Source organism: Nannobrachium achirus, assembly GCF_963921795.1.
Source record: "Nannobrachium achirus genome assembly, chromosome: 21".
NCBI lineage: Eukaryota > Metazoa > Chordata > Actinopteri > Myctophiformes > Myctophidae > Nannobrachium > Nannobrachium achirus.
This window is the reverse complement of record NC_137828.1, coordinates 14,025,265-14,052,764: the sequence shown is the minus strand read 5'-3', so window position 1 is coordinate 14,052,764 and position 27,500 is coordinate 14,025,265. Positions and strand designations below refer to the sequence as shown.

General features: G+C 45.1%; 1 protein-coding gene across 1 annotated transcript in view; it reads left to right on the top strand.

Moving 5' to 3' along the window:
- Window positions 1-27,500, top strand: part of LOC308306457 (sodium channel protein type 3 subunit alpha-like) — a 272,091-nt gene that overhangs the window by 208,376 nt on the left and 36,215 nt on the right. The window contains exons 23-27 of the mRNA XM_080751465.1: window positions 4,136-4,290; window positions 7,241-7,417; window positions 15,149-15,271; window positions 22,326-22,434; window positions 23,443-23,606. Of these exons, the coding sequence (XP_080607591.1) occupies window positions 4,136-4,290; window positions 7,241-7,417; window positions 15,149-15,271; window positions 22,326-22,434; window positions 23,443-23,606 (728 nt within the window). The remainder of the gene's footprint in view (window positions 1-4,135; window positions 4,291-7,240; window positions 7,418-15,148; window positions 15,272-22,325; window positions 22,435-23,442; window positions 23,607-27,500) is intronic.

The window sequence follows — 27,500 nt, the reverse complement described above, 5'->3', positions numbered from 1 at the left end:
ACAGTACAGTCGAGAGAAATTACTCTCACTCAAGGATCAATACTCTTTGCCCAGTATTGACATTATTCCCTACCTGAGGACTGGAGGTAGGAGGAAGACTACTAGGAGGAAGAGCAGTGGAACTCACAAAGGCAAAAAGCGAGCCCTGTGGAGGATCAAAAACCCCTCTAGCTCCCCTCCCCTCCCCCCCTCTTCTGCACAGCACTGTCTCCCTTCCATTGTCTTAGGGAATGTTAGATCAGTTCAGGATAGTGATAAAGCGGACGAACTAGTAACTCTCATGTTATCTCAGAGTGAATACAAAGATGCCAACATTATCTGTCTTACAGAATCATGGCTGAACAGTTCATGTCCAGATAATTCTATCTCTGTAGATGGTTTTTGTATGATAAGAGCAGATCGAGAGATAGTGAAAAATAATGGCAAAATGAAAAGAGCAGGAGGTTTACTTGTTTATTTTAGCAAGTCTTGGTGCAGGGAAGAACACGCCACAGTGAAAAAAGTGATTTGTAACCCAGACATCGAACTACTGGGGGTCGTTTTGAGACCAATTTATCTACCACGGGAATTCTCGTGCGTTGTCCTGCTGACCGTGTACTGTCCACCTTGTGGCAATGCAGCGGTAGCTCGGGACACTATTTTTTCAACTGTGGCCAGTTTTCAAACGCACTACCCTAGCTCCCTTATTCTGCTTAACCAGGTGAATGTTACTAGGGGCCTGTCTGATTTCTCCCAGTTTGTCACTTGCAAAACAAGAGGTGAGAACACTCTTGATCTCCTGTATGCTAATGTTAGAAACGCATACAGTTGCGTCTCCCTACCCCCTGTGTGTGGCTCTGATCACTTCATGGTGAAACTGGATCCCTCGTACCTTCCTGTTGTGAAGAGAGTGCTTCCATTCATCAGGGAGGTTACAGTGTTGGGCTGGGGAGGTGGAGGAGAGACTCAGATTTGATTTTGAAATGACAGACTGGAATCTTTTTCAGTGAACATGGGGATGATGTAGATAGCCTATGTCAGGTTATCACTGACTATATCCTATTCTGCGAGAAGGTGTGTGTTCCTACCAAGAAGGTTCGCTGCTTCTCTAACAACAAGCCGTGGATGACAAAAGAAATCATTCACCTCCTTAAGAGGAAAAGAGATCTGTTTCATGCAGGGGACTGGGAGGGCTTGAGGGTGGTGGTGGAGGAGCTTAAAACAGTCAAGGCTCAGGCAAAAGGGAGCTACAAAGCTAAGCTGGAGAACTCTCTGAGGGAGAACAATACGAGACAAGTGTGGGGTGGTTTCAGGAAGATCACAGGGTATGGCTCTGCCAACTCTACTGTGCCAGGCACGGAGGAGCTGGCAAACGAGATGAACCGTTTTTCAATCGGTTTGACGGAGCTCCTGTTCATGTTCAACAAACAGCGGCTGGGCCAAACGGTGACCTCGGTTGCCGCCCTCTTTCTTCCCCTGCACCATCTCCCCCTTCCCCCCCCCCCCCCACCCACCCTGATTCTCACCAACGAGCAAGTGAGGCGTCAACTCGGAAAAGTCACACCAGGAAAGCGGCGGGACCTGACAACATCAGCTCTAAGGTGCTTAAGGCTTGCGCGGAGCAGCTCGCTGTCCCCCTTACGCATCTTTTCAACCCTCTCCCTGAAGACGGGGAAGGTACCACAGCTGTGGAAGACCTCCTGCATTGTCCGCGTGCCTAAGAAGACCCGCCCCTCGGTCCTCAATGATTACAGACCAGTCGCCCTGACATCACAGGTCATGAAGGTCTTTGAACGGCTGGTTCTGAACCTCCTGAGACCGGCGGTCAGTGATCACCTGGACCCCCTTCAGTTTGCCTACCAGGCTGATATTGGGGTTGACGACGCATCACCTCATGCTCCATAAGGCTCTCACCCATCTGGAAGATCTGGGCAGCACAGTCAGAATTATGTTTTTTGACTTCTCCAGTGCTTTCAACACTATCCAACCGTCTCTGCTTGCGGAGAAGCTTACGCTGATGGGAGTGGACAAGGGCTTTGTGGCATGGATCACAGACTACCTTTCAGAAAGGCCACAGTCTGTGAGACTGCAGAGCTGTCGGGTCTGATGTGCTGGTGAGCAACACGGGGGCCCCGCAAGGAACTGTGCTCTCACCCTTCCTGTTCACTCTCTATACATCGGACTTCCTCTTCAATTCCAAGACCTGTCATCTGCAGAAGTTCTCAGATGATACCGTGGTGGTCAGCAAGATCTCGGTTGACAACACGGCTGAGCACGATGTGTGGTTAGGGACTTTGTACAATGGAGCGAGGCTAACCATCTCAGGCTCACGCAAGCAAGACCAAGGAGATGGTGGTGGACTTCCGCACCTCCAAGAGAGTCCCCCCGGTGCCAAGCACCATTAACGGTGAGGTGGTTGAGCTTGTGATAACTACAAATTCCTCGGAGTACACCTGAATAGTTCACTGGACTGGTCGGACAATGCACAGGCGATTCACAGCAAGGGGAAAAGCAGGCTGTTCCTCCTGAGAAGACTGAGATCGTTTGGGGTGTGCAATAGGATTGCTACAGATGTTCTATCAGTCTGTCATGGCAAGTGTCCTCTTTTTTGGTATAACATGTTGGGGTGGCAACAACAGAGCAGGTGACACGTTTAACCTAAACAGACTGGTGAAGAAAGCAGGCTCTGTCGTCGGGTCCTCTCTGCAGGGGGTGGAGGAAAGTAACCAGTGTGCGCACAGCGAGGAAGCTGGATTCCTATCTTGGAGAACTCCTCCCACCCCCTCCATCTAGAGATCACCAGTTACTGGAGTAAGAGAGGAAACGACCGCTTTACCTACCCAGACGGAGATGTGAGAGATTAGGATAATCTTTTGTACCGGCTGCCTTAAGCTGTACAACGAGACACATAACGGACGCTTGAAAAGGTCTCCTTCCTAACTTAGACTGACGGAACCTTTGCTGTATTGACATTGACCTCTAAGGAACTATTGCTGTATTGACTTTGACCCAAAAGGACCGTCCAGGAAGAGTGCTCATGTGCGTCTTGTACGGTGACACGCTTTCCTAGTTTCTTCTTTTTTCGCACTGATTTTTTTTTGACTTTGCACTATTAGTTTGTGTTGGTAGTTTCTGAGTATTTTTGCTTTGTTTAACAATGACAGTGAGATACTTGTTTGCACTAACTAGCATTGACTGCTATGGTCTTTTTTGCAAGACACTTTATGTATATATACTTATATATTATTCGCCCCCTCTATTGATGCACCTTCTCTTTATTGGTACTGTACTGCTCTTTTTTTTTGTTCTCTTGTTTCTTTCCCTCTTATCTATTTTTTCTTACGTCTCTGTAACTTTGTAAATAACTGTATACTGCTGTGCTACTACTTGGACAACTGAATTTCCCCCTTGGGATAATAAAGGTATCTATCTATCTATCTATCTATGGTGTATGACATGATGCATTAAAGTAAGTTGTTGTGTTCAGTTCATTAGATATTGTGTCCCCTTGATGTATTGTTGTTAAGCTTCTTTATATAGGTATTTAGGCCTTTGTTTGTTTATTTGAGTTATTGATTGTTGTTGTTCTGATTTTCATGCAGTAAAAATCATCATCATCCTCATCTTCACCCCTCATCTGCAATCCTACAATAAAATGCTTCAAATGCTAAATGGTCTGGTCCTTATGCCCTAATCAGCATACCGGTGTAGGGTACATAACTGAACTGTGTTGCCAGTGGTCCCATAGTGTAGGTCAGGTAAAGACAATTTCACAGTTAGGTTTAGGTGTATCTCCGTCCCCCAGACTTTCGTCACCTCCGCGCAGCCAATCACAAGCTTCCGCTGCCTTAACCCAGTTGCTTTTTTGATACACTCGGACTGAAAGACCTGAAAAAAAACACTCTCCCGCAATGAGAAATGTAACCCGGACCAGGAAACAGGAAATGCTGCCACCTCCTGGAAAAGGGAACTATAACAGTCACGCACACTGTCTCCACGCTGTGTTTTAAATGTGTGTCCCTCCTGTGTTTGTGTGTGTGTGTGTGTGTGTGTGTGTGTGTGTGTGTGGTGTGTGTGTGTGTGTGTGTGTGTGGTGTGTGTGTGTGTGTGTGTGTGTGCGTGCGTGCGTGCGTGCGTGCGTGCGTGCGTGTGTCAGTGTGCATGCGTAAGTGCCCGTGCTGTGACGTGGACGTGACATCGGGGCGTGGCCAGGCGTGGTGGAGACTGAGGAAGACCTGCTACCAGATCGTCGAGCACAGCTGGTTTGAGACCTTCATCATCTTCATGATTCTGCTGAGCTCCGGAGCACTGGTGAGTCATGCACACGCACACGCACGCACACACACACCCATGTCAGGGGCGTTTCCCAAAGCGAAAGTAAAAGAAGGAGATGGGGGAGGAAATCTGCGGTTATGTGATTCCTTGGAAATCTGGCCGTGTGCAACTGCAATAGTTGCGACCGTCAAGTTACTAGGAAAAGCTCCACCGGCTGTTCGCCAGTCAGTCCGTCCTCAGTCCGTCAGTCTGTCTGTCACTTCACGTCACGTCACGTCACGTCACGTCACGTCACACTTTTGCCCTACTCTTATCTCCGGCACCATTGCCCCTATCCATGCCAAACTTTGTACACATATTCCTTGGCTGCCAAACCACGACCTCCACCCTCATTTCTCACATGGCCCTCTTCTAGCGCCACCATCAGGCCGATTTTAGCAAAATAAATGTTTTGCCTAAAATCACACAAAGCGGTACACAGTATCTCTAAAGTCATGTCATCAACATGGATCTGTTACATTTCCTATATTCCCTCCTGATTGGCTATGATTGCCTTCTAAAGTTTGTGTATGTGACGTCGCCGACGACGTGATGGTCGCTTGTCTCCTGATTAGGGAGTTTTACTGGTTTTAAACTAGGTGGAGCTCTTTTTGCTATATGAAGAAAAAAAAAGTTGTCCAATGACGTCTTTGACAGAGAATGAGTGAAAGGGATAAAAACAACAACGAATTATTCACATTGCACATTAAATCGAAAAATAACACAACTGTCCGCTGTCGTTTTCAATAACAAAACCAGTAAGACTCCCTAATCGGGTGATAAGCAACCGTCAGGTCGCATGTATACACGCAGCCTCATGGTGGCGCAAGAACAGGGGCATGTGAGAAATGCAAAGTTTGGCATGGATAGAGGCAACGGTGCCGGAGATAAGAGTAGGGCCAAAAGTGTGACGTGACGGACAGACAGAGTGACTGACTGACAGACAGCCGGTGGAGGTTTTTCATGGTAACTTGCGACCTGGCGTCACAATAAACCTTATTGCTGCTCCTAGATTGATAGGCCTATTTAATGGATAATGAAAACAAAGTAGACTATTTGACCTTTACATTTTATTATGCAAATATAACAGAAAACAAATGCTGTGTGTCCTGTGTTGCTATTTTCAAAGCAACATTTAGCTTAGAGATTCATTGATCCCCATGGGGAAATTCAGATCTAGGCCTACTGGTAGAACAGAGCAATAGCAACCAGTAAGACTCCCTAATCGCGAGATAAGCGACCGTCAAGTCGCATACCCAAACTTTAGTTGGCAATCAAATCAGGAGGGAATATGGGAAATGGGGACAGATCCATGTTGGATGACATGACTTTAGAGAGTACTGTGCACCGCTTTGCGTGATTTTGGGGCAAAATCTGTAGGAGTGTCCAAAAATGCGTTTTGTAAAAATCGGCCTAATGGTGGCGCTAGAAGAGGGCCATGTGAGAAATCAGGGCGGGAGGTGGTGGTTTGCCAGCCAGGGAGTGTGTATGTGTGTGTGTGCAACGTTTGGCATGGATAGGGGCAACGGTGCCGTAGATAAGAGTGGGGCCAAAAGTGTGACGTGACGGACAGATGGAGGGACAGCGCGTGGAGCTTGTCATAGTAACGTGCGAACAGAGCAATAGCAACAACCAGTAAGACTCCCTAATCGGGAGATAAGCGACCGTAGGTCGCTTATCTCCACAATTACACCAAAAATGTGTTTTTCCAAAATAGTCCTGATGGCGGCGCGTTTTGATTACATGACTGTAGAGATACTGTGCGATTTGCGTGATTTTAGGGCAAAATCTGTAGGTGTCCCAAAAATGTGTTAAAATCGGCCTGAAGTTGGTGCTAAATGGGGACAGGTCCATGTTGATGAGATGAGTGTAGACATACTGTGTACCGATTTGTGTGATTTTAGGGCAAAATCTGTAGGAGCAGTGTCCAAAAATGTCTTTGAAAAAATCGGCCTGATGGTGGCGCTATATGGGACAGGTCAATATTGATGACATGAGTGTAGACATACTGTGTACCGATTTGTGTGATTTTAGGGAGAAATCTGTAGGAGCAGTGTCGAAAAATGTGTTTTAAAAAATCGGCCTGAAGGTGGCGCTAAATGGGACAGATCCATGTTGATGAGATGAGTGTAGACATACTGTGTAGTGATTTGCGTGATTTTAGGGCAAAGATTGTAGGAGCAGTGTCCAAAAATGTGTTTTAAAAAATCGGCTTGAAGGTGGCGCTATATGGGACAGATCCAAGTTGATGACATGAGTGTAGACATACTGTGTACCGATTTGCGTGATTTTAGGGCAAAAATTGTAGGAGCAGGGTCCAAAAATGTGTTTTGCAAGAATCGGCCTCATAATGGCGCTAGAAGAGGGCCATGTGAGAAATGAGGGGTGGGGTCTCCGCGCCGCCGAGGCGGCCGAATAGGTACCGGCCCCGGCTCTCCCGGTCGCTCCTAACCCGAGTTAAGGCATTTTATGTGAGCTGCAGTGGGAGGGGGTCCCTCCACTGGGGGGCGCCACCACTTTTGCATCCGTTCTGGAGCACCAGGAGTCGGTGGTCCCCCAGGAATTCCCCGTGAGCAGCCCCGTTGGGGTGGTCATTTGGTCATTTTTGCACATTTGGTCATTTTTTACACCTGGGGGTCCCCCAGGTACTTGGGGGTCCCTGGAGCTCTGGGGGTCCTTGGATGTTGTAGTTTGGCAGGCAAGGAGTGTGTGTGCAAAATCTGGCATGGATCGGGCAACGGTTTGCGGAGATATGAGCAGAGCAAAAGTGTGACGTGTGACGAGTGACGTGACGGACAGACGGAGGGACAGACGGAGGGACGGCGGAGGTTTGGATAGTATAGGAGTGCAAGTAACTGCGACAACAAACAAAAAAACACTCTCTCTCTCTGTCTGTCTGTCTGTGTGTCTCCTCCTCCCCCCCCCCCCCCCCCCCCCCCCCCCCCAGGCGTTCGAGGACATCTACATCGAGCAGGGAGGGCGTGTGGTGAAGGTGATCCTGGAGTTTGCGGATAAGATCTTCACATACGTCTTCATCCTGGAGATGATCCTGAAGTGGGTCGCCTACGGATTCAAGAAGTACTTCACCAACTACTGGTGCTGGCTGGACTTCCTCATCGTTGATGTAAGTAGGGATGGGGCGATGAAAAATGTCATATCACGGTTATTGTGACAAAAGAAATCCCGATTTACGATATATCGCGATAATCAAAATCTATATTATCCTGGGGCGGAACATTTGCCAAAAAATTGCAGATCTACAAGCGTTGTGAGCTTGTAGATCGGCAATTTTTTGGCAAAGACTTGATAGAGAGTGAAAAATCCATATATTATAAGTACCATTTACCAATTCTAGAGGGTTTAAATGGTACCGGATATGGCTCAGCAAATAAAAGGTGAATTGATCCCAGTGCATGACGGAAGGACAATATCACGATAAATTAAATCTCTACGATACGATTATCGTGAGTGTTTTTTTTATCACGATAAACGATAATATTGTGTATCGTCCCATCCCTAGATGTAAGTCATGTGCAAGGGTTCCCAATCTTCTCAGACCGTGACCCCGCCAAGAAATAATCATTATTTGAACTGGAGACCCCCACCCTGACAAGCACTTGGAATTGTAGGCAATACATTACTCGGTATTGTGCTACATATTGTGAAAATAGCTAAACTAGATCGGCTATTTTACAACGTTTGACTCTTTCTCACGTTATATTTGACAATTTAAATTGTCGGGCCAACGGGCCAATGCAAAGATTTTGCTTAATTGGTTGACTGTTTGGTTGGATCATTGCAGTCAGCTGAAGAATCCTGCATAGTTAATGTCCAACACATATTTGATGTTTCTTTCTTTCTTTCTTTCTTTCTTTCTTTCTTTCTTTCTTTCTTTCTTTCTGATTAATTATTGGTTCTTTGTTCATTCATGGGGTGAGTAATATAATTGATAGAGAAGAAGTCATTTATTGGGTGAAGTGAACCTTTAAAGTAGGAGACCTTTAAGGAGCTTGCACACTGGGGCGTATCTTTTGCTCGAAATTTGTTCGCTTACAATTTGTGTGTGAAGAAAAATAAAATCTGCCTTTCGTCCATCATACATTTTTCCCCACACATCAAATAGAGCAACTACCGTCTGAATTCTAGCAACCACACATCAAATAGAGTAGTACCGCATGAATATCAGCAACCACACATCAAATAGAGCAGTACCGCCTGAATACTAGCGTCCACACACCAGTAAGACTCCCTAATCGGGAGATAAGCGACCGTTGGTCGCTTATCTCCTGTCACACTGCTGACATCAGTATGACATCACATCGTACACAAATGACCCTTATATAAGACCGGCATTATCTACCGACAGATTAGTAACAAGATGTCAAAATCGTTGAAGGTTGAATCTCCAGATATGGAGATAACCAACACATCACTCCATATATGGAGATAACCGACGAATCTCACTAAGTCTGACCTCACAAGCCCCATATTTGGACACGAACAACATATAACTCCATATATAGAGACATAGCTGCTGACATCAGTATGACATCACACTGCTGACATCAGTATGACATCACACCGTACACAAATGACCCTTATATAAGACCGGCATTATCTACCGACAGATTAGATGCAAGCAGGATCTCGACTCTGACACAACTCATCGGCTCATAAGCTGGTTCTCCCTCCATATATGGAGATAACCGACGAATCTCACTAAGTCTGACCTCACAAGCCCCATATTTGGACACGAACAACATATAACTCCATATATAGAGACATAGCTGCTGACATCAGTATGACATCACAATGCTGACATCAGTATGACATCACACCGTACACAAATGACCCTGACGGCACACACCAAGCAGTGTGATGTCATACTGATGCGGAGATATGAGCAGGGCAAAGGTGTGACGTGTGACGTGTGACCGACGGACGGACGGACGGCCGGTGGAGGTTTTGATACTAAACTGCGACCTGACGGTCGCAATCAAACAGATCACATCCCACCGTTAACTCATCTGGATGCAATTTAAATTTTTGTGTTCAACAAGTGAGAGGACCACACTATCAGTCTCACTGCTTGATGACTGTTTTTCGTTTGCGAAATTCTCTGCAACTAATTGCGACCGTAGGTCGCAGTTACTTGCACTCCTATACTATCCAAACCTCCACCGGCCGTCCGTCTGTCCCTCCCTCCGTCTGTCCGTCACGTCACTCGTCACACGTCACACGTCACACGTCACACTTTTGCTCTGCTCATATCTCCGCAACCGTTGCCCCGATCCATGCCAGATTTTGCACACACACTCCTTGCCTGCCAAACTACAACCTCCAAGGACCCCCAGAGCTCCAGGGACCCCCAAGTCCCTGGGGGACCCCCAGGTGTAAAAAATGACCAAATGTGCAAAAATGACCAAATGACCACCCCAACGGGGCTGCTCACGGGGAATTCCCGGGGACCACCGACTCCTGGTGCTCCAGAACGGATGCAAAAGTGGTGGCGCCCCCAGTGGAGGACCCCCTCCACTGCAGCTCACATAAAATGCCTTAACTCGGGCTAGGAGCGACCGGGAGAGCCGGGGCCGGTACCTATTCGGCCGCCTCGGCGGCGCGGAGACCCCACCCCTCATTTCTCACATGGCCCTCTTCTAGCGCCACCATGAGGCCGATTCTTGCAAAACACATTTTTGGACACTGCTCCTACAATTTTTGCCCTAAAATCACGCAAATCGGTACACACTATGTCTACACTCATGTCATCAACTTGGATCTGTCCCATATAGCGCCACCTTCAGGCCGATTTTTTAAAAAACATTTTTGGACACTGCTCCTACAATCTTTGCCCTAAAATCACGCAAATCACTACACAGTATGTCTACACTCATCTCATCAACATGGATCTGTCCCATTTAGCGCCACATTCAGGCCGATTTTTTAAAACACATTTTTCGACACTGCTCCTACAGATTTTGCCCTAAAATCACACAAATCGGTACACAGTATGTCTACACTCATGTCATCAACATGGACCTGTCCCATATAGCGCCACCATCAGGCCGATTTCTTCAAACACATTTTTGGACACTGCTCCTACAGATTTTGCCCTAAAATCACACAAATCGGTACACAGTATGTCTACACTCATCTCATCAACATGGACCTGTCCCATTTAGCGCCACCTTCAGGCCGATTTTTTTAAACACATTTTTGGACACCTACAGATTTTGCCCTAAAATCACGCAAATCGCACAGTATCTCTACAGTCATGTAATCAAAACGTATCTGTCCCATCTAGCGCCACCATCAGGACTATTTTGGAAAAACACATTTTTGGTGTAATGAGATAAGCGACCTACGGTCGCTTATCTCCCGATTAGGGAGTCTTACTGGTAGAATAATATGCATCGGAGTCCGTGTGCCAGGTGGGTGCGCGTAACAATGTACGGATTTAAAATTTCTCTGTTCAGTGGGCAAGATCCTTTATTGTTTCTTATAAAAGCCTTGGTGGTAAATACCATTGTTCTAACAAGATATTTATTTTATCCAACAATCCACATTAGAAGCTATACGTGTAATATGGTCATTGAATGTTTGAACTCCCTGGCCACGTGTTCTGTAGATCGATGGTTCCCAAACTTTTGAGCCTGCGGACACCCAAAATAATCATATTTGAACTGGGAACCCCCCAGTTCGTCAAGCACTTGTAAGCATAACATCGGTTCCACAAATAAACATTCAGAAAATAGCCGAACTAAAATAGCCGAACTAAGCTCACTCCGCGAGGCGTTGTGAGCGTGTAGATTGGCTATTTTGTAGAATGTTCACAATGTTTCTTACGTAACATCTGCCAATTTGGCCAATTTGGTATTAAAAAGGTCTTAAAGGTCTTTAAATTGTCACTTTAAAAATGTGCAGATACCCTGTATACGCGTTGGTGTATACAGGTGTGTTCGAGAATTCTTTTGAGGGCAGACTATAATCTACGATCCGCGGTGCATTATGCCTATCAGATACGCTACTTTGAAAGGTTCGCAAAGGCATACGCTTTTTCCAATTCGTTTCTTCACAGCATACACCGTAGACCCCAGTATCAGGTAGAACACATCACTGACATATACTGTTTGTTGGTTTGTTTACTGTTGAACGAGAAAACAATGTTCCACATTAATCATCTGGAGACCCCCAAAAATAATTTGGGGGATCCCCCTGGGGGTCCCGGCCCCCAGTTAGGGAACCACTGTAGATTTCATTGAATGTTTGAACGCCCTGACCTTGGGGGTGTCCTGTATAGATTTCTCTCCTGGGCATGCTGGCTCATGCCATCAGCGTTGACCAGATCGCCACCATGAGAGTGCTGAGAACCTTTCGGGCTTTGAGGCCCCTCCGTGCTGTGTCCCGCTTCGCTGGGATGAGGGTAAGATCCCAAAGGAAGCCCCCTGGGACAGTTTGGACCGACCAGAACTCCCCAGAACCCTAAGGAGAACTATATAGACTGCAGAGGTGTGGACAATGACTATAGACTTAGATGATCTATAATACTTGGACTCGACGCCAATTGACTTGACATTTTTCGAGTCACTTGTTAACTCCCAACAAGCTTAGGACTTCTTGGGCACAAGACACATAACGTTTAGGACTTGGGAATTGCCCAGTCTCGCAAGTGTGTTATTCCTACGGGAGCTAATGAGAGGAGGGGGAGGAGCTTGATTGGTCAGTAGACAAACACTCTCGACTAAACATTATTTACTATTGTGTCTATCGGTACGCAACTCGCACGGAGCGTCGCTGCCGTCATGGTTTTGTCAATAACCATACTTGGCCAAAACGGCAAGAGAAGCACTTCCGTGTTGGGCGTGGCCTCTGCTCAGCTCCCATAAGAAAAACATTCTCGCTTCTTGCAAGCCAGACTACTGCCTCCCACAATTTTCAAACGCTTCCGTCATGCAAGTCTGGGCAACGGAAGCTCGGAAAATGATCAATCAAAATCATCAAAGCATATATACAGTAGCTGGCTACTTAACAGAAATGGAAATTTAAAAAAGTAAAATGTAAAGATATTTTTTTAATATATTTCAGTATACGGAAATGACGAACAGGTGACATCTTCCTGCCTCGGTTTTCGGGAGGTGTAGTTCCAGACCATAATAGCATTCGGAGATTGTGGAATAGTTTCTGGCTATATGACATACTGTTCTTGACTTGGCTCGGGAGTCGAGAGCAAAGACTTGAGACTTAAGGCTTTAACATAGTCCGAGGTGAAGAGCTATCACCTCAACTTTTAGGTGATAAGCTATCACCTAAACATGTGAAAACAAGTGGAGGCCATCATAGTCTTGCGGTGAAGTCCTATCACCGTGCCTCTGTGCCTCTGAAACCAGGGGGCACACTGATTGGTCAAAGTCGACCAATCAGTGAACGGGGTGATGGGGAGATGTCTGAAGGTAAAAACAGAGGAGAGACGTCGCGGTTCGTGGTGATAGCCCTTCACTGTGGCGAATGATGTAATGTTGTAGTTTTCCGACTTCAAAAGACTACACCGCGGTGATAGCTTATCGACCCAGACTGTGCTATGATAGGGCCTATTACTCTTGCACTCTTGCAAAAACAGTGACTTTGTCCCACCTCTGAGTCTGGAGCTCTCTAGAGTGTTGCTCCACAGCTTGAACCCTGTAGTGGCGTTAGCTCCAGTGTTTCTGCTGCGGTGTGGTTGATGGTTCTATTCCTGCTTGGCTGGATGGCTGGCTTCAGGGGTCAGGGGTCTGTCTGTCTGTCTGTCTGTCTGTCTGTCTGTCTGTCTGTCTGTCTGTCTGTCTGTCTGTCTGTCTGTGTCTCTCTCTCTCTCTCTCTCTCTCCAATGATTTTATGTCTCATGGGAGTCACACAACCGTACAAAACCCAGACGTTTATCCTTGTCCAATCAGACGATGTGCATTATCAAACAAGGGACAGCATTTCCCTGTTGTCAGGTGGAAACCAAATGTCCAAAACTGTTACGCTTTAGGAAATGGAAATAACCCGTTCCAATGGATCCAATGTATTTATTGTTTTGTCTCCTTCTTGTTAATACTTTTCATTGAGCAGACACACGTTGATCAGACCACTTTCACTTGTATGTTCAAAATAGCTGATCTTTGTTTGATAGATGGAATATGGATATATAAGATTTCTGCCTCACAGCAAAGATGTGACTTGTTTAGAGCCCCCCCCCCTGGTGGGAATTAGCCTAGCTACAGCAGTGCTAAATGACAAATCTCCTATCTGAGCATGAATCATGGTGGAACCAAGTGTCTAAATAGCTGCAATGGACCTTTATTCATCACAGCCATTTTGAAGTGAAATAGTAGGTGATATTAATTATGTATTAATGTTTATTTACATGTAGTTTAACAGGGCTTTTCCACTCAGCCACCATACATTGGGGTAAATAGAGGTGTTTTGCTCAGACAGGCGTGGTCTAGGACGTAGAAGACGGACTCTCGCCAGTGTTGCCATGACTGCGTATTATAAGTGACTTTGAGCTTGTTTTTTCTGTAAATTGGCTTGTAAATATTGGTAGTTAAGCGTTGCTATTTTGTGTCAAAATGGCTGCTGTGGAAAAAAAAGGTCCATTTTCATTTCACACTAGAGATAACGGTAACATCAGCCCCTCTTGTCCACAGGAGGAGGACCACACCTACACTAATCATTTCCTCTCCTCCACAGCTGCAACAACCACAAAACAATTCAACGTTTGTAACGGCTCTGAACGTGTTTTTTAATTTGAATAAAATGTTGTTCCACAGGGTGTGTGACGTGTTTTATTGTTTATTTCAGCTGTTAAACCAACAGGACGAGTCTCCATGTTCCTACAATGGGAGAGTATTTTTGGAGCGGTGAAAGCGCTCCCAATAGACAGGTATGTCTGTGGCTGGCTGGCTATGTGGCTGGCTGGCTGGCTGGCTGGCTGGCTGGCTGGCTGGGTATGTCTGTAGCCTGGCAATACCTTGAGTGGCCACACAAGTTAAAGGAGGGGCGCTGTTGTGCAGGCACAAACACACACACACACACACACACACACACACACACAGATTCACAGATTCACCGCTCCACTTCGAACCGAGGTTTGATTTTTTGCAGATGTTTAAGTCCGAGTGCATCAAAAAGGCAACTGGGTTAAGCACCGTTGGCCCGACCAGGTTAACATTCACCAGGTTAGCATTCACCAGCGTCGGCAGGTTAGCATTTCACCAGGTTAGCATTCACCAGCGTCGGCAGTTAGCATTTCACCAGGTTAACATTCACCAGTGTCGGCAGGTTAGCATTCACCAGGTTAGCATTCACCAGCGTTAGTTTAACTGAGGTTAGGGTTACGGTTAAGGTTAGGTTTAGCTGTATCTCCGTCCCGCGCAGCCAATCACAAACTTCTGCTGCCTTAACCCAGTTGCTTTTTTGATACTAAACGGACTGACCGACCTGCAAAAAACACTCTCCCTTCCTACAACAGTGTTCAGTTCGGCAGAGGCTGGGACAAGATGGCGGCGCATGGTGTTTGTCTGACTTCTGACAATCATACAAATGTCTGGGTCCCCTCTCTCTCTCTCTCTCTCTCTCTCTCTCTCTCTCTCTCTCTCTCTTTCTCTCTCTCTCTCTCTCTCTCTCTCTCTCTCTCTCTCTCTCTCTATCCCTCCCCCCATCTCTAATTCCGATGGCTCTCATTCTTTCGCAGGTCAGCTCTGATCAGCCTACACGCTAATGCTCTTGGCTCTTTCTTGCTCTCTCTCTCCCTCTCTTCTCCCCTTCACTTTCGTTGCTCTTCTGGGTCTCTCTCTCTCTCTCTCTCTCTCTCTCTCTCTCTCTCTCTCTCCAGGTGTCATTGGTCAGTCTGGTAGCTAACACGTTGGGTTATTCAGAGTTTGCAGCCATCAAGTCGCTGAGGACCCTCCGAGCGCTGCGGCCACTCAGGGCTCTGTCCAGATTTGAAGGGATGAGGGTAAGAGAGACAGTATTAAACCGACCAATCAAAACACACCTCAGCCCCAATTATAGGGTTGGGATCCGGAACCCCCCAAGGAACCAGATCCAATATTTGTTCTAATAAAGTATAATGACATCATAATATCGTCCCCTCCCCTTTTTACCCTCACAACAACCCTGTGGGTGTGGCTAACTTCAGCTGGGTCACCACCCACCTGACAACCAGGCATAATTAATGAACATAAAAAATGTATCACGGCACAATGGCCCTCATTTATTAAGGCTGAAACAATTTTGATTTAAATTGCGAATTGAACCGAAACGGCCGTCCGATTCAGTGTATCGAAATTCCAAGACAGACAGCGCACACACAAAGCAAAGCAGTCTTTGTCAGTGGGGCACTGGGATTACCATTTATTTTGTAAAGCCGACATGAATACACCACACCAGCAGTCACGTCGTCATGAATGGAATTACGTTTGGATATTAACTTAACCCAATATCGCCGACGAGCGCAATGAGTGTTTGAGAGCTTACACTAAAATAAAGCAATACATTTCCCCATGAGCCACGTATGGGCTGGCCATGTCCCCTGTGGCCAAAATAAAGCGCTTGTTAGATTCCTTCCATATCACTATAGATTGTAATTGCTTGTCATTGTAACTTGGAAATAAAATCGGCATGCATGTCCATGATGTATGCTTTTATATATTTTCACAGGGATTATTTATTAGTGTGTTAGATAATACACATTTTGGAGTGGAGTCAGATAGTTAGACAATGCTGCTCCGCATGTCTACAATGGAATACGTGGTGTAATAGTCGGGGATCCACATGCCCAAAAGCTCAAGGAATAGGGTTGAACCTGTGATGTTCTGCCGCACTTTTTATTTCTGTTTTATCTATTAGTTTGGTCATTAAGGTCCACAGAATGAGAGGCCTGCTCTGCCGGAAACATCGCGAAAAACAGTTATGGCCATTTGTATATTCACTGTCAATATCCACTAGAAATATAAAAAAATTAATTAAAAATCTGCTTTAAGTAGCATGTGAGGGGTCAAACTAGGGGTTCTTCATCATTTTGAATCCATTGCAAGCATCTGTTTTGCATGAAAAACTTTCCTTGGGCAAAATATTAGCCCCCAAAATCTGTGAAAAGTGATGAGTCATCACTTTTTTTCCACTTTTCACAGTTTTGGGTGGCCAAAATGTTGGCCAAGGAAAGTTTTTCATGCAAAACAAATGGTGCAATGGATTCAGAAGGATGAAGAACCCCTAGTCTGACCCCTCACATGCTACTTAAAGCAGATTTATTTAATTTTTTTAATATTTCTAGTGGAGTCAATGGGACAGTAAATATACAAATGGCCATAACTTTTTTTTGCGATGTTTCCAGCAGAGCAGGCCTCTCATTCTGTGGACCTTAATGACCAAACTAATAGATAAAACAGAAATAAAAAGTGCGGCAGAACATCACAGGTCCTCCCCCATTTTGAGGGACTGGATCCCTGGCTAGTAAGGTGAATCCTGCACCACCTCAGAACTTGACATGAGATCTGATCCTAACCTACGCCAACGCCAAAGTCAAGTTGAAATGATTATTGCCGGCACTTGCCTAAATTCTGACGTACGCCAACATTTTGATCTGCACCACGTTGATAAATGAGGGCCAATGTCTTAAAATACTAAAGGATCCCAACCCTTGGCCAGAACACACACACGTACACGCACGCACGCGTGCACGCGCACACGCACGCACGCACACACGCACGCAGGCACACATACACACACACACACACACACACACACACACACACAGTATTACCAACCAGATACAGTGTTCCCACCATATCTAACATCAGTGTTCCCATCATGTATAACATCATTTTATTGCAATCGTAGGTCGCATGTTTACTATGAAAACCGGCACATCTTGTCCACATATCCGTGTATCTCTGAAGGTCATGCCTGACCACAGTGTCCCCTGACACATCACTGACACATCACTGTGACATCACAGCACAGGTGACATCACCTATGTAAAAGTCCATATATGGGTATTCCCCAGAATCCCTTCCATAACGGAAGATCCCTGATGTCATCGATATCCAGTATATCACTGGCCAGATGGCCAAGACATGGCCCATATCTGTGTGGCTGGTTCAGACAGGGATCTCCATGTATGGGCACAAAAGGGATGTACTATATACAGTACATGGATCTCCATTAATGGCTACCAGGGGTCTCCATATGTGGGTAACTAGTCCGATATACATCACTGGCCAGATGACCAGGAATTGGCGCGACGAGGTTGCATGTCGCCTTATTTTTACATAATTATCAGTGTTATAACATGGTTACATCTTGGCTACTTGGTCTGTGTCTCAGAGGAGGGCTGTGGGCAGTTCAGAAGCCCGCCTACCCGTGACCTCATCGATGGGGAATCCAGGCTAATAGAAACTGCAGGCTTTCTATTCATTGAAAGCTAGCATGTTATCATGGAAGCCATTGTTCTTCCGTTAATACGATGCCTAACGGGGATGTCACAGGTAGGCGGGTTTCTGAACTGTCCACAGTCCACCAATGAGACCTAGGGCTGTATATTTATTGTCTTAAGTACCAGCTCTTATGCCTTAACTTAAAGGGGAAGACCACCCATTTTCAATATTGAAATATGTCATTAATCTACCTTGGAGGAGTTGTGTGGAAAAAGAAAAAAAGTCCCCCCCCCCCCCCCCCCCTTCTGTGTTGCCTAGAACTGGAGGATTGATTTGGGGGTTTGTATTGTAAAGTACAATATGTGATGTCATTTCAGATTCAGATTCAGATTACTTTATTAACCATTGTGTAATACACATAGGAATTTGCTTTGGCATACTACATTTTTGCATTCAAATCATTTTTTCACATATAACATAAAAACAAAAAACAGACAAACACCAAACAACACCGACACAACGCAACACGTAGTCACCACAGCAGCCATGGGCGGCGCTATCTTGGAGAACCTGCGCAACAATTCAGGGTGGTCAAACAAAAACAACAAACACGAGGAAAAAACAGGTTGACAAACAGGTGTAGGCCTGCTTATCGGCTCCGGGAAGTGAACCAGGACAAAGCAAATTGTCTCTCCCGCGGTGTCAGGGCTATGAGACATCCTTGACTGGAACAGTCCAGAAGACACAGCAACAGGTGTTTGAGGGTGGGAGGGTGGGAAGCGCACTTCAACACAGTTCCTCTCTCGCAGGAGGAGTGCGGTGTTCAAGTTCCAAGGTCAGGCCGGTCCGGTCGTGAAATTCTTCCAAATAGATCCAAATAGCTACGAGAGTAGAGACAGTGTTCAGATACGCTCCAGCAGGCAGGACAGGGTAGCAGACACACGAGGTAGGGAGAGAAGGAAAAAGCGACCGCCTTCCTTGAGGAGCAGATTCCGTCATCAAGTTATACTTTACAATACAAACCCCAAAACCAATCCTCCAGTTCTAGGCAAAAAAGAAGGGGGGGAACTTTCTTTCTATTTCCACACAACTCCTCTAGGGTATATTAATGACACAGTTCAATATTGAAAATAGGTGGTCTTCCCCTTTAAAGGCTTGTCCATAGTCCATACTGTCTCGGACCTTCAAACTTTTCGTCGGAGAGTTACGACTTTCTGACATGCACCTTTCCGAACTCTAATTCGGTGTAATAGGCCAGGGGCCAATTCTGATATCTTCACAAATTGGTACCACTCAAGGTGACCGTACTTTATTTTACATTTTTGTCTTCCTACATGTCTCTAGTTTACATTTTGGTATGATAACCCTTTTTGAGACCTAGGTAAATTGATGTTATCAGCCGCTAGAGTCGCTGTCCCATTAACTTTACTATACAGTGGGGAAAAAAGCAAAAAAGAAAAAAAAATCTGCTTTAAGGCACATAATGAGGGGTCATACTAGGGGTTTTTCATGATTCTGAATCCATTGCAAGCATCTGTTTTGCACGAAAAACATTCCTTGGGCTACAAACGGCCCCACAAGACTATGGTTTAGTGATGAAAAGTGACGAGTCATCGCTTTTCACACTTTTGTGGGGACCGTTTTAGCCCAAGCACTGTTTTTCGTGCAAAACAGATGCTTGCAATGGATTCAGAATCATGAAAAACCCCTAGTTTGACCCCTCATTATGGTATTTAAAACAGATTATTTTTTTTGCTTTTTTTTCCCCTGTATAGTAAAGTTAATGGGACAGCGACTCTAGCGGCTGATAACATCAATTTACCTGGGTCTCAGAAAGGGTTATCATACCAAAATGTAAACTAGAGACATGTAGGAAGACAAAAATGTAAAAACGTCATTGGTTGAACTAGACATTGGTCGGAGTAGGTATGGACAGGCCTTTAAGTTAAGGCATAAGAGTTAAGAGCTGGTACTTAAGATAAAATAGATCCCCAGAGTGAGTAGACAGAAACGGTGCCATCTTGTAAAGAGCATTAGTGGGGACTCCTTTAGAAATGTTACTGTTACCAGTGTTAAAATCCTCCGAATGCGGTTGTCCTGTGTGTGTTTGTTGTGTCACTGTGTTTGGATGTTGACCTGACAAACGTCATCACATTAGTCACCATCTATTCTAGTGTGTGTGTGTGTGTGCGTGTGTGTGTGTGTGCATGTCTTTTAAACATTATTAAATCTAGTGTTTAACATCCCTCAGCTCGTCTTCATTTCTATATTTAGTGCATCTGGTTTTGACCTGGTTGGCATGTCCTCCATGTCCCACCATGTCCTCTCCACAGTATGTCTCCTCTCCTCTCCTCTCCTCTCCTCTCCTCTCCTCTCCTCTCCACTCCTCTCCTCTCCTCTCCTCTCCTCTCCTCTCCTCTCCTCTCCTCTCCGTATAATGTCGCTTCACCTTATCGCTTCAGGGAGGTTTGGGTGGGCGCATGTGCACGCAGGGGTGTCGCACCAAATTCTGGGCCCTGGGTACAGGGATTCACTGCGGGCCGCCCATGCTTTAACTATTGAAAAATAGCAGATATACATATATAGATCTGCGTTTTTTTGAAAAACCTATGTTTCTATGTCAGTGGTGCTCACACATTTTCATGTGAAGGACCCCCAAAATGATATGTATTTGGCCACGGACCCCCATCTCAAAATATTTATTTCCAGGGACCCCCCAGAAGCAAAATTTGAATTACAAATGTTTGCTTAAAAAATACATATGCCTATTCAAAGATTTTAACAGATTTTTACAAGATCTACAAGCTCGCAGCGCGGCACCGAGTGCCGCGCTGTGAGCTTGTATATCTGCTATTTTTCAATAGCTAAAGTATAAAATAATTAAGGCCCCTCCACCTTGGGCCCTAGTAACTCAGTCCCACTCTCCCCCAACTCTCCATTTTGACCATGATAGATTCATTAAAAACACTGGTTATTTTTTCTGGTGACTCTAATACGTGACCTCCTAATACGTGAGCATGCCGGGTTTTTCCGATAACTTTTTTCATTTATCTTTAATAATTTTGTATTGTATTTAATTTTTTTCCATTTTCCCAAAGAACTATTAAAAATAAATGAAAAAAGTTATCGAAAAAACATGGCCTGCTCACGTAGGAGGGTAGTATGAGTGTGCTTAATGTATGCAAATTACCGGGCCAGTAGGCGGGCTCTAGACGAGATCTGAGCACTGAGCAGTGAATAGAAACTGTTCTCCCGCAAATCCACCATTTGGTCGCCTGGTCGGCAAGATTCAGGCGATTTATGGCCGCTCGCGGTTGTCGACCCTAATTCCCGGGAGATTCCCGGAACATCCGGGAGAGGTGGGATGTCTGTGTATATTGGTGTGTATTGCGTCCAGGTGGTGTGTGTATATGTGTGTATATCTCATGGTTGTGTATTGCATCCAGGTGGCGTGTAAATTCAGTGTGTACAGATGTGCCGTTTCAAATCGCCTGGCTTTACTGATCTCTTCCTGGACAATTCCTGCAAATACATGCTGTTTCTTTCCCTGTTTTGCCTTTCTAAGTTTTATGGAGAATATATGCATTTGTGGTCCACGTTACACTGATAAAAACCTAGATGCGCGCACAGGTCCGTACCAAATGAGCCAATGAAACGAGCGCTCCCCAAAACAACAGGTTTGGGGATTGTTGGGAATTGATTACATGATACAGTCACCTGTGCATTTAGTCTCAATGTTTGAGTAAGAGAAGGTCATGAAAATAGCAAAAATAGCTGATCTACAAGCTCATTGTTCTGCCAATCCATTGGAAATCTACTGTCTTGCCAAGGAGGTTTTGAAATGGCACATCTGTATATCTCATGGGTGTGTATTGCATGCAGGCAGCGTGTGTATTCAGTGTGAATATATCATGGGTGTGTATTGCATCCAGGTAGTGTGTGTATATCAAGTGTGTGTATATCTCATGGGTGTGTGTTGCATCCAGGTGGTGTGTGTACATCGCATGGGTGTGTGTTGCATCCAGATGGTGTGTGTATATCAATTGTGTGTATATCTCATGGGTGTGTGTTGCATCCAGATGGTGTGTGTATTAGGGCTGTCACGATTATGACATTTTACATGACGATTAATTGTCACTCAAATAATTGCGATTAACGATTTAATTATGTTTTTTGTTGTTGACAATTACATTTCTATTTGGCTTTTAGGCTTTGAAGTTGCACATGGCAGATATGACACATAACCTAAATATACGAAGAAATTACTGACATTTGACAACGTTATACTTAAAAATGAACATTGATGGTGGAAATAGCCGATCTACAAGCTCACGTGAGATTGTAGATCTGCTATTTCCACTATTTTTTACTTTAAAAAATATATATACGAACATTTTTCAACATGGAAACGATTACGACGATTATGTCAAATAATCGCGATTATGTCAAACAATTGCGATTAGACGATTATGTAATAACTGTGACAGCCCTGGTGTGTTACTATGTCTCATGGGTGTGTGTTGCGTCCAGGTGGTGGTCAACGCCCTCATAGGAGCCATCCCCTCCATCATATGTAATAACTGTGACAGCCCTAGTGTGTTACTATGTCTCATGGGTGTGTGTTGCGTCCAGGTGGTGGTCAACGCCCTCATAGGAGCCATCCCCTCCATCATGAACGTCCTGCTGGTCTGCCTGATCTTCTGGCTCATCTTCAGCATCATGGGAGTCAACCTGTTTGCTGGTATGTACAGTGGTGGGAAAAGTACTCATATTTCCTACCAGGGACGTGCTGGCCATTGGGAAAAGCGGGACAACTCCCGAACGGCCGGTTCATTCCCGGCCGGTCCAGGCCGGCCATTAGGAAAAGAAATTAAAATAAAATGTCGGCCTTCGTTCCATTTTGGGGGATGGGCGGCCAACAAAGTAAATCGTCACTGTCGGACAGAAACCTCGTATCTCCAAGTTTCAAATTTGTAAATTTTTTTGCAAAGCAAAGCCCTGCTTCATCATACAAGGCTGTCGCACAAAAGTAGTGAAAACAGCAGATCTACAAGCACACAACGCCTCGCGGTGCGAGGCGTTGTGCTTGTAGATCGGCTGTTTTCACTAGTTTAAATCATTTTTAAAATGATAAATACAAAACAAACGGTTTTGGACACAACAAGGTTTCCACCCGACAACAACGAAATATAACTCATGTAATTGGCCCACTGGCTTGTCACTTGTCATGATCTGAAATGGCAAATCTTTGAGTAGCGCAATGGGGGCCTCTTCAACTCTTTTTCCCGGGCTGAATCAGGGGCCCAGCACGTCCCTGTTTCCTACCTAAGTAAAAGTATCAATACAGACTTTTAGTAAAAGTCTGGAATTCAACATTTGCTTGAGTAAAAATACAAAAGCATTGGTGTCAAAATGTACTTAAAGTAAAAAAGTAGAAAGTACTCATTATGCAGAATGAAAGGTCAAGTTTATTAAGTATTGACAGTTCAAGTGGTTAAATATCTGAAAATTCAAATTGACATGAATCCAAAATACACTGATGATTGTGCTGTCAAACAATGAAACTATATGGAATCTGGGGGTCGCCTGCTTCATCTCTCTCTCAGCTAAGGGGTCCTTGGCCTGAAAACGTTGAAGACCCCTGCACTGCACTGTCCCTCCGCATTCTATACGTTTACCTCGCTTAATGTAAGTCTCTCTGGTTAAGAGCGTCTGCTAAAAGCCTATACTGTACGTTGTCCATTTCCAGGGAAGTACGGGCGCTGCATGAACCGAACGGGCTTCGTCTACAACGCCTCGTTCATCAACAACAAGAGCGAGTGTCTGTCCCTCAACGACCCGCAGTTCTACTGGAGCAAGGTCAAGGTCAACTTTGACAACGTGGGGGCGGGGTACCTGGCCCTGCTGCAAGTGGTGAGTGCACACATAGACATCAAAGGGGGCTTGAGCCCCTGCCCTTTTATCTGTCTGTAAAAAGTGCCCTCTCCAGACCATGAATGCAGTTTTACTATGGTTAAAGAAATGCAAAAGCCCTCTTTCCATGCCATACCTGAAGGCAGCATTCAATAGAATTGCTTTGTCCAAACTCTCCTGAACTTGAATGCAGCGTCTTATTCTTATGTTAAAATAATTGCCCTCTCTGTGTAGAAATCCATGCCGTTACGCCACATCTCCAGTATTGACTTGATCACGCTTAGTACAGTGTGGTTTCACACACCGGAAATAGACGCTGTGACATGTTGTGAGCTTGGAGGTCGGCTATTTTCGATGCTTCCACCAAAAGGCCCTTTTGGAAATTCCAGCCCCTGCCTCTCTAAAATTATCTGCACATCCCTGGCTGGGAGCAGAGCTCTATTCAAGGGAACGCTCCCGTCATGCATAGATCTAACCCAGTGGTTCTCAACCTTTTCAGGTCATGACCCCCCAAAATAATCATAATTGCTCTGGGGACCCGCCCAAAATAACCATTCTAAAACGGCTTGATTCTGATTGGCTGGTTTCCCTTTAATTGCTGTGGTATATGAGACTATAACCCACACCTTGAATCAGTTTATATCAAACCCAGGTGCGTTTTCTCTTTCCACAGTGTTCCACAGTGCACCAATTATCTGCACCTGTGTTGTTGGCAAAAAAAGCTGAGAAGTGGGAACTACTTTCTTGTAGCTGTGAACTTTCTTGCAGACCTTGTAGTGAATTATTAGTGAAATAGAACAGTTTTAATTGGTACATGTGTATGATTTTTCATGTTGCCATATTGTAACGTTTTAGAAAATCAATAAGCCACGCCACGCGAGGCATGTGGTTACCTGTATTTTATAACGGCTGAGAGGGTTGGAGATACTCGGCTTCGTTTCGTGTCTCACCTCGTCTCTCAGCCGTTATAAAATACCAGGTAACCACATGCCTCGCGTGGCTTATTGCTTCATATATGCACTGGGGAGTGGGGACCCCGCGCCCTTAAAGGCACTTGGAATTGTAGTTGAGGGATTACATTTAGTTTGACTCGGTTCCACAGATAAATATTGCAAAAATAGCCGATCAACAAGCTGCACAATGCCTCACTTGTGGATCAGCTATTTTCAAAATGTTCTCCTCTTCTATATTATTTGAAAATTCGGCCAATGTTTGAACAGTTTTTGTAGTATAGTTTGTTGATTACTTTTTATGCAATAGTGTAATTCTTTTCATTACGTTTCTTATTTCGTCTTTAAGATCTTAAATGTCCTTAAAGTGTCGCTTTACTGTCATCTGAGGACCCTCCAAAAACCATGTGGGGTCCCCCCTGGGGGTCCCGACCAAGGCCTGCTGCAAATGAAGGCCCCGGCCCGAACCGGGCCAAATTTGGGCCGATATGAGGACTCACCAGTCACCAGTAGGGATGGGATGATAATCGCTATTACCTTTTATCGTGATAGAAAACACTTTAATATATTGTGAAATCGTCCTCCGTCATGCACTGGCATCAATTCACCTTTTATTTGCCGAGCTGCATATCCGATACCACGTCTTAAACCCTCTAGAATTGGTTAAATGGACCTGTAAATAATGTACTTGATACGGTCCTCTTTGTTCACTCTCTACCAAAACTCTTTGTCAAAATTAGCCGATCTACAAGCTCAACGCGATGCGTCGTGATTGTTCTTCCACAGGATAATGGATGTTGGGGATATTTTGATTATCGCGATATCGTAAATCGATATTTCTTTTGTCACAATAATCGCGACATGACATTTTCATATCGTCCCATCCCTAGTCACCAATCACACACTAGGCTAGGCAAACAAACGATGGATAAGAAGTCTGTACTTCCCACAGTGCATAGTAGTCTAGTAGGAAAGGGGGGGTCCATGCGCATAGGGTGGATTTTTTATCGCCACCTGTTTTTTCTTAATCCTTAACTCTATCAACGCTTTGAACGTTCCCGTTCGCCCCATTTTTGACGGCGGCGCAACGCCAATTGTACGTTCTTTGGCTCGTTCTTTTGTACCTTGGTTTGATGTCTGTAAACTGATGAGGGGTCGCGCGGGTGTGTACCGTTGAAACAGCTCCCGTAAAAGTACTCTCAAAAACCCACTGGACGTTAGCATCAATGGAGTAACAAAACACTTCCATGTGATTTCCTCTGGATCTATTGCTCTGTAGCGACTGAGCAGCCTTGAGCAGCCTTGACAAACGAGAGCCTATACTGAGACCATTTTCACATTAATTCTTGCATGAGGCTGCCCCCTACTGCTGGTAGAGCCACGGTACACCTCTTTAAGGAGAAAAAAAAATAAAAAATAATACATCTTTGTCTATATCATCGCAAAGGTAAGGTGCTTTTGCTGGCACAAAACCCAATAATAAATAACAACATCTGGCAGGGAAAAAGTTAAAGGGTATATTTTAAGATTCTGCCAGGTACCAAGCTGAAATGAACGCCACAAGGGGTTCATTTTTAATGATTTCTAACCCAACTACACAGGAAAAAAATACCCCCACAAAAATTCTTCTTTAAGTAGCATGTGAGGGGTCTAACTAGGGTTTTTTCATGATTCTGAATCCATTGCAAGCATTTGTTTTACAAAAAAAAAACATTCCTTGGGGTAGAAACGGCCCACAAAACTATGGTTTTCTGGGGAAAAGTGATGAGTCATCACTTTTCACAGTTTTGTGGCGTCCATTTTTAGCCTACTATAGCTTTTACTTTGTAAAACGGTGAATTTGAGAGCGAGCCCGAGCCGACAACTTCTAATCCATTGCCCCGTGGGAGAAGTCTCTCCTCAAGGCTTTCTGACAGAAACACTTGGCCAAGTGTCAACCAATAGCTTCAACTAGATTCCTGGAGCTAGGAGTTGACACGTTGGCACTCTCACTCCCATACAAGCTCAATATACAAGCTCGCAGCGCGGCGAGCTTGTAGATCTGCTATTTTTGAAAAAGTCGTGAAAATGTGTGCAAATCTTTGAATATACTGTATGTATTTTTTAAGTGAACATTTGTAACTCAAATTTTGCTTCTGGGGGGTCGCTGGAACTAAATATTTTGGGGGTCCTTGGCCAAATACATATCATGTTGGGGGTCCTTGACATTAAAAAGTTTGAGCACCACTGACATAGAAACATAGGTTTTTCAAAAAACCTTAGAAGGATTTGAAATATTCAGACACCTCACAAATTTTCATGATTTTTCTAAAATTAGCAGATAAATAAGCTCACAGCGCTGTGCACTTGTATATCTGCTATTTTTCAATAGTTAAAGCACAAAATAACGCGTAATAATGCGTTCCCAGTCTAAATGCGTTAAACCCCCTGCCCCCTATGAAGAACATTCATGGGGGGCCCACAGTGAATCCTTGTACCCAGGGCCCAGAATTTGGTGTGACACCCCTGGACTTGAGCCACCAGGGAGCACCGCAGAGCGAGCCGCAAGGCTGAGCGAGTCACAGTGCAGAGTGCTGCAAATGTTCACTTTATAGCCGACTCAGTGCCGAGTTCGAGTTCGTGTGCCCGATAGGGACAGAATCCCTAACTCACATACCTCCCAGTCAACATGTGCTGCATTTGCTGGAACAGAGCCGAGTCACCAGAAGTGGACGTCGAACCACTTGCTCAGCTAATGCCTTGCTCGGAGAAGCCTCTCGGGGCCTCAAGCTTTTGACGGCACATATTTCGGTCCGTGTCGAAGGAGCTCGGTGTGACGCGGTGTCGTTTTTGGTCTCTTGTCCTGCAGCTTGTGTTCTCTTTATTTCGGGGCTCCCTTCTCGCCACCTCTCTCTCTCTCTCTCTCTCTCTCTCTCTCTCTCTCTCTCTCCCCCTCTCCAGGGGT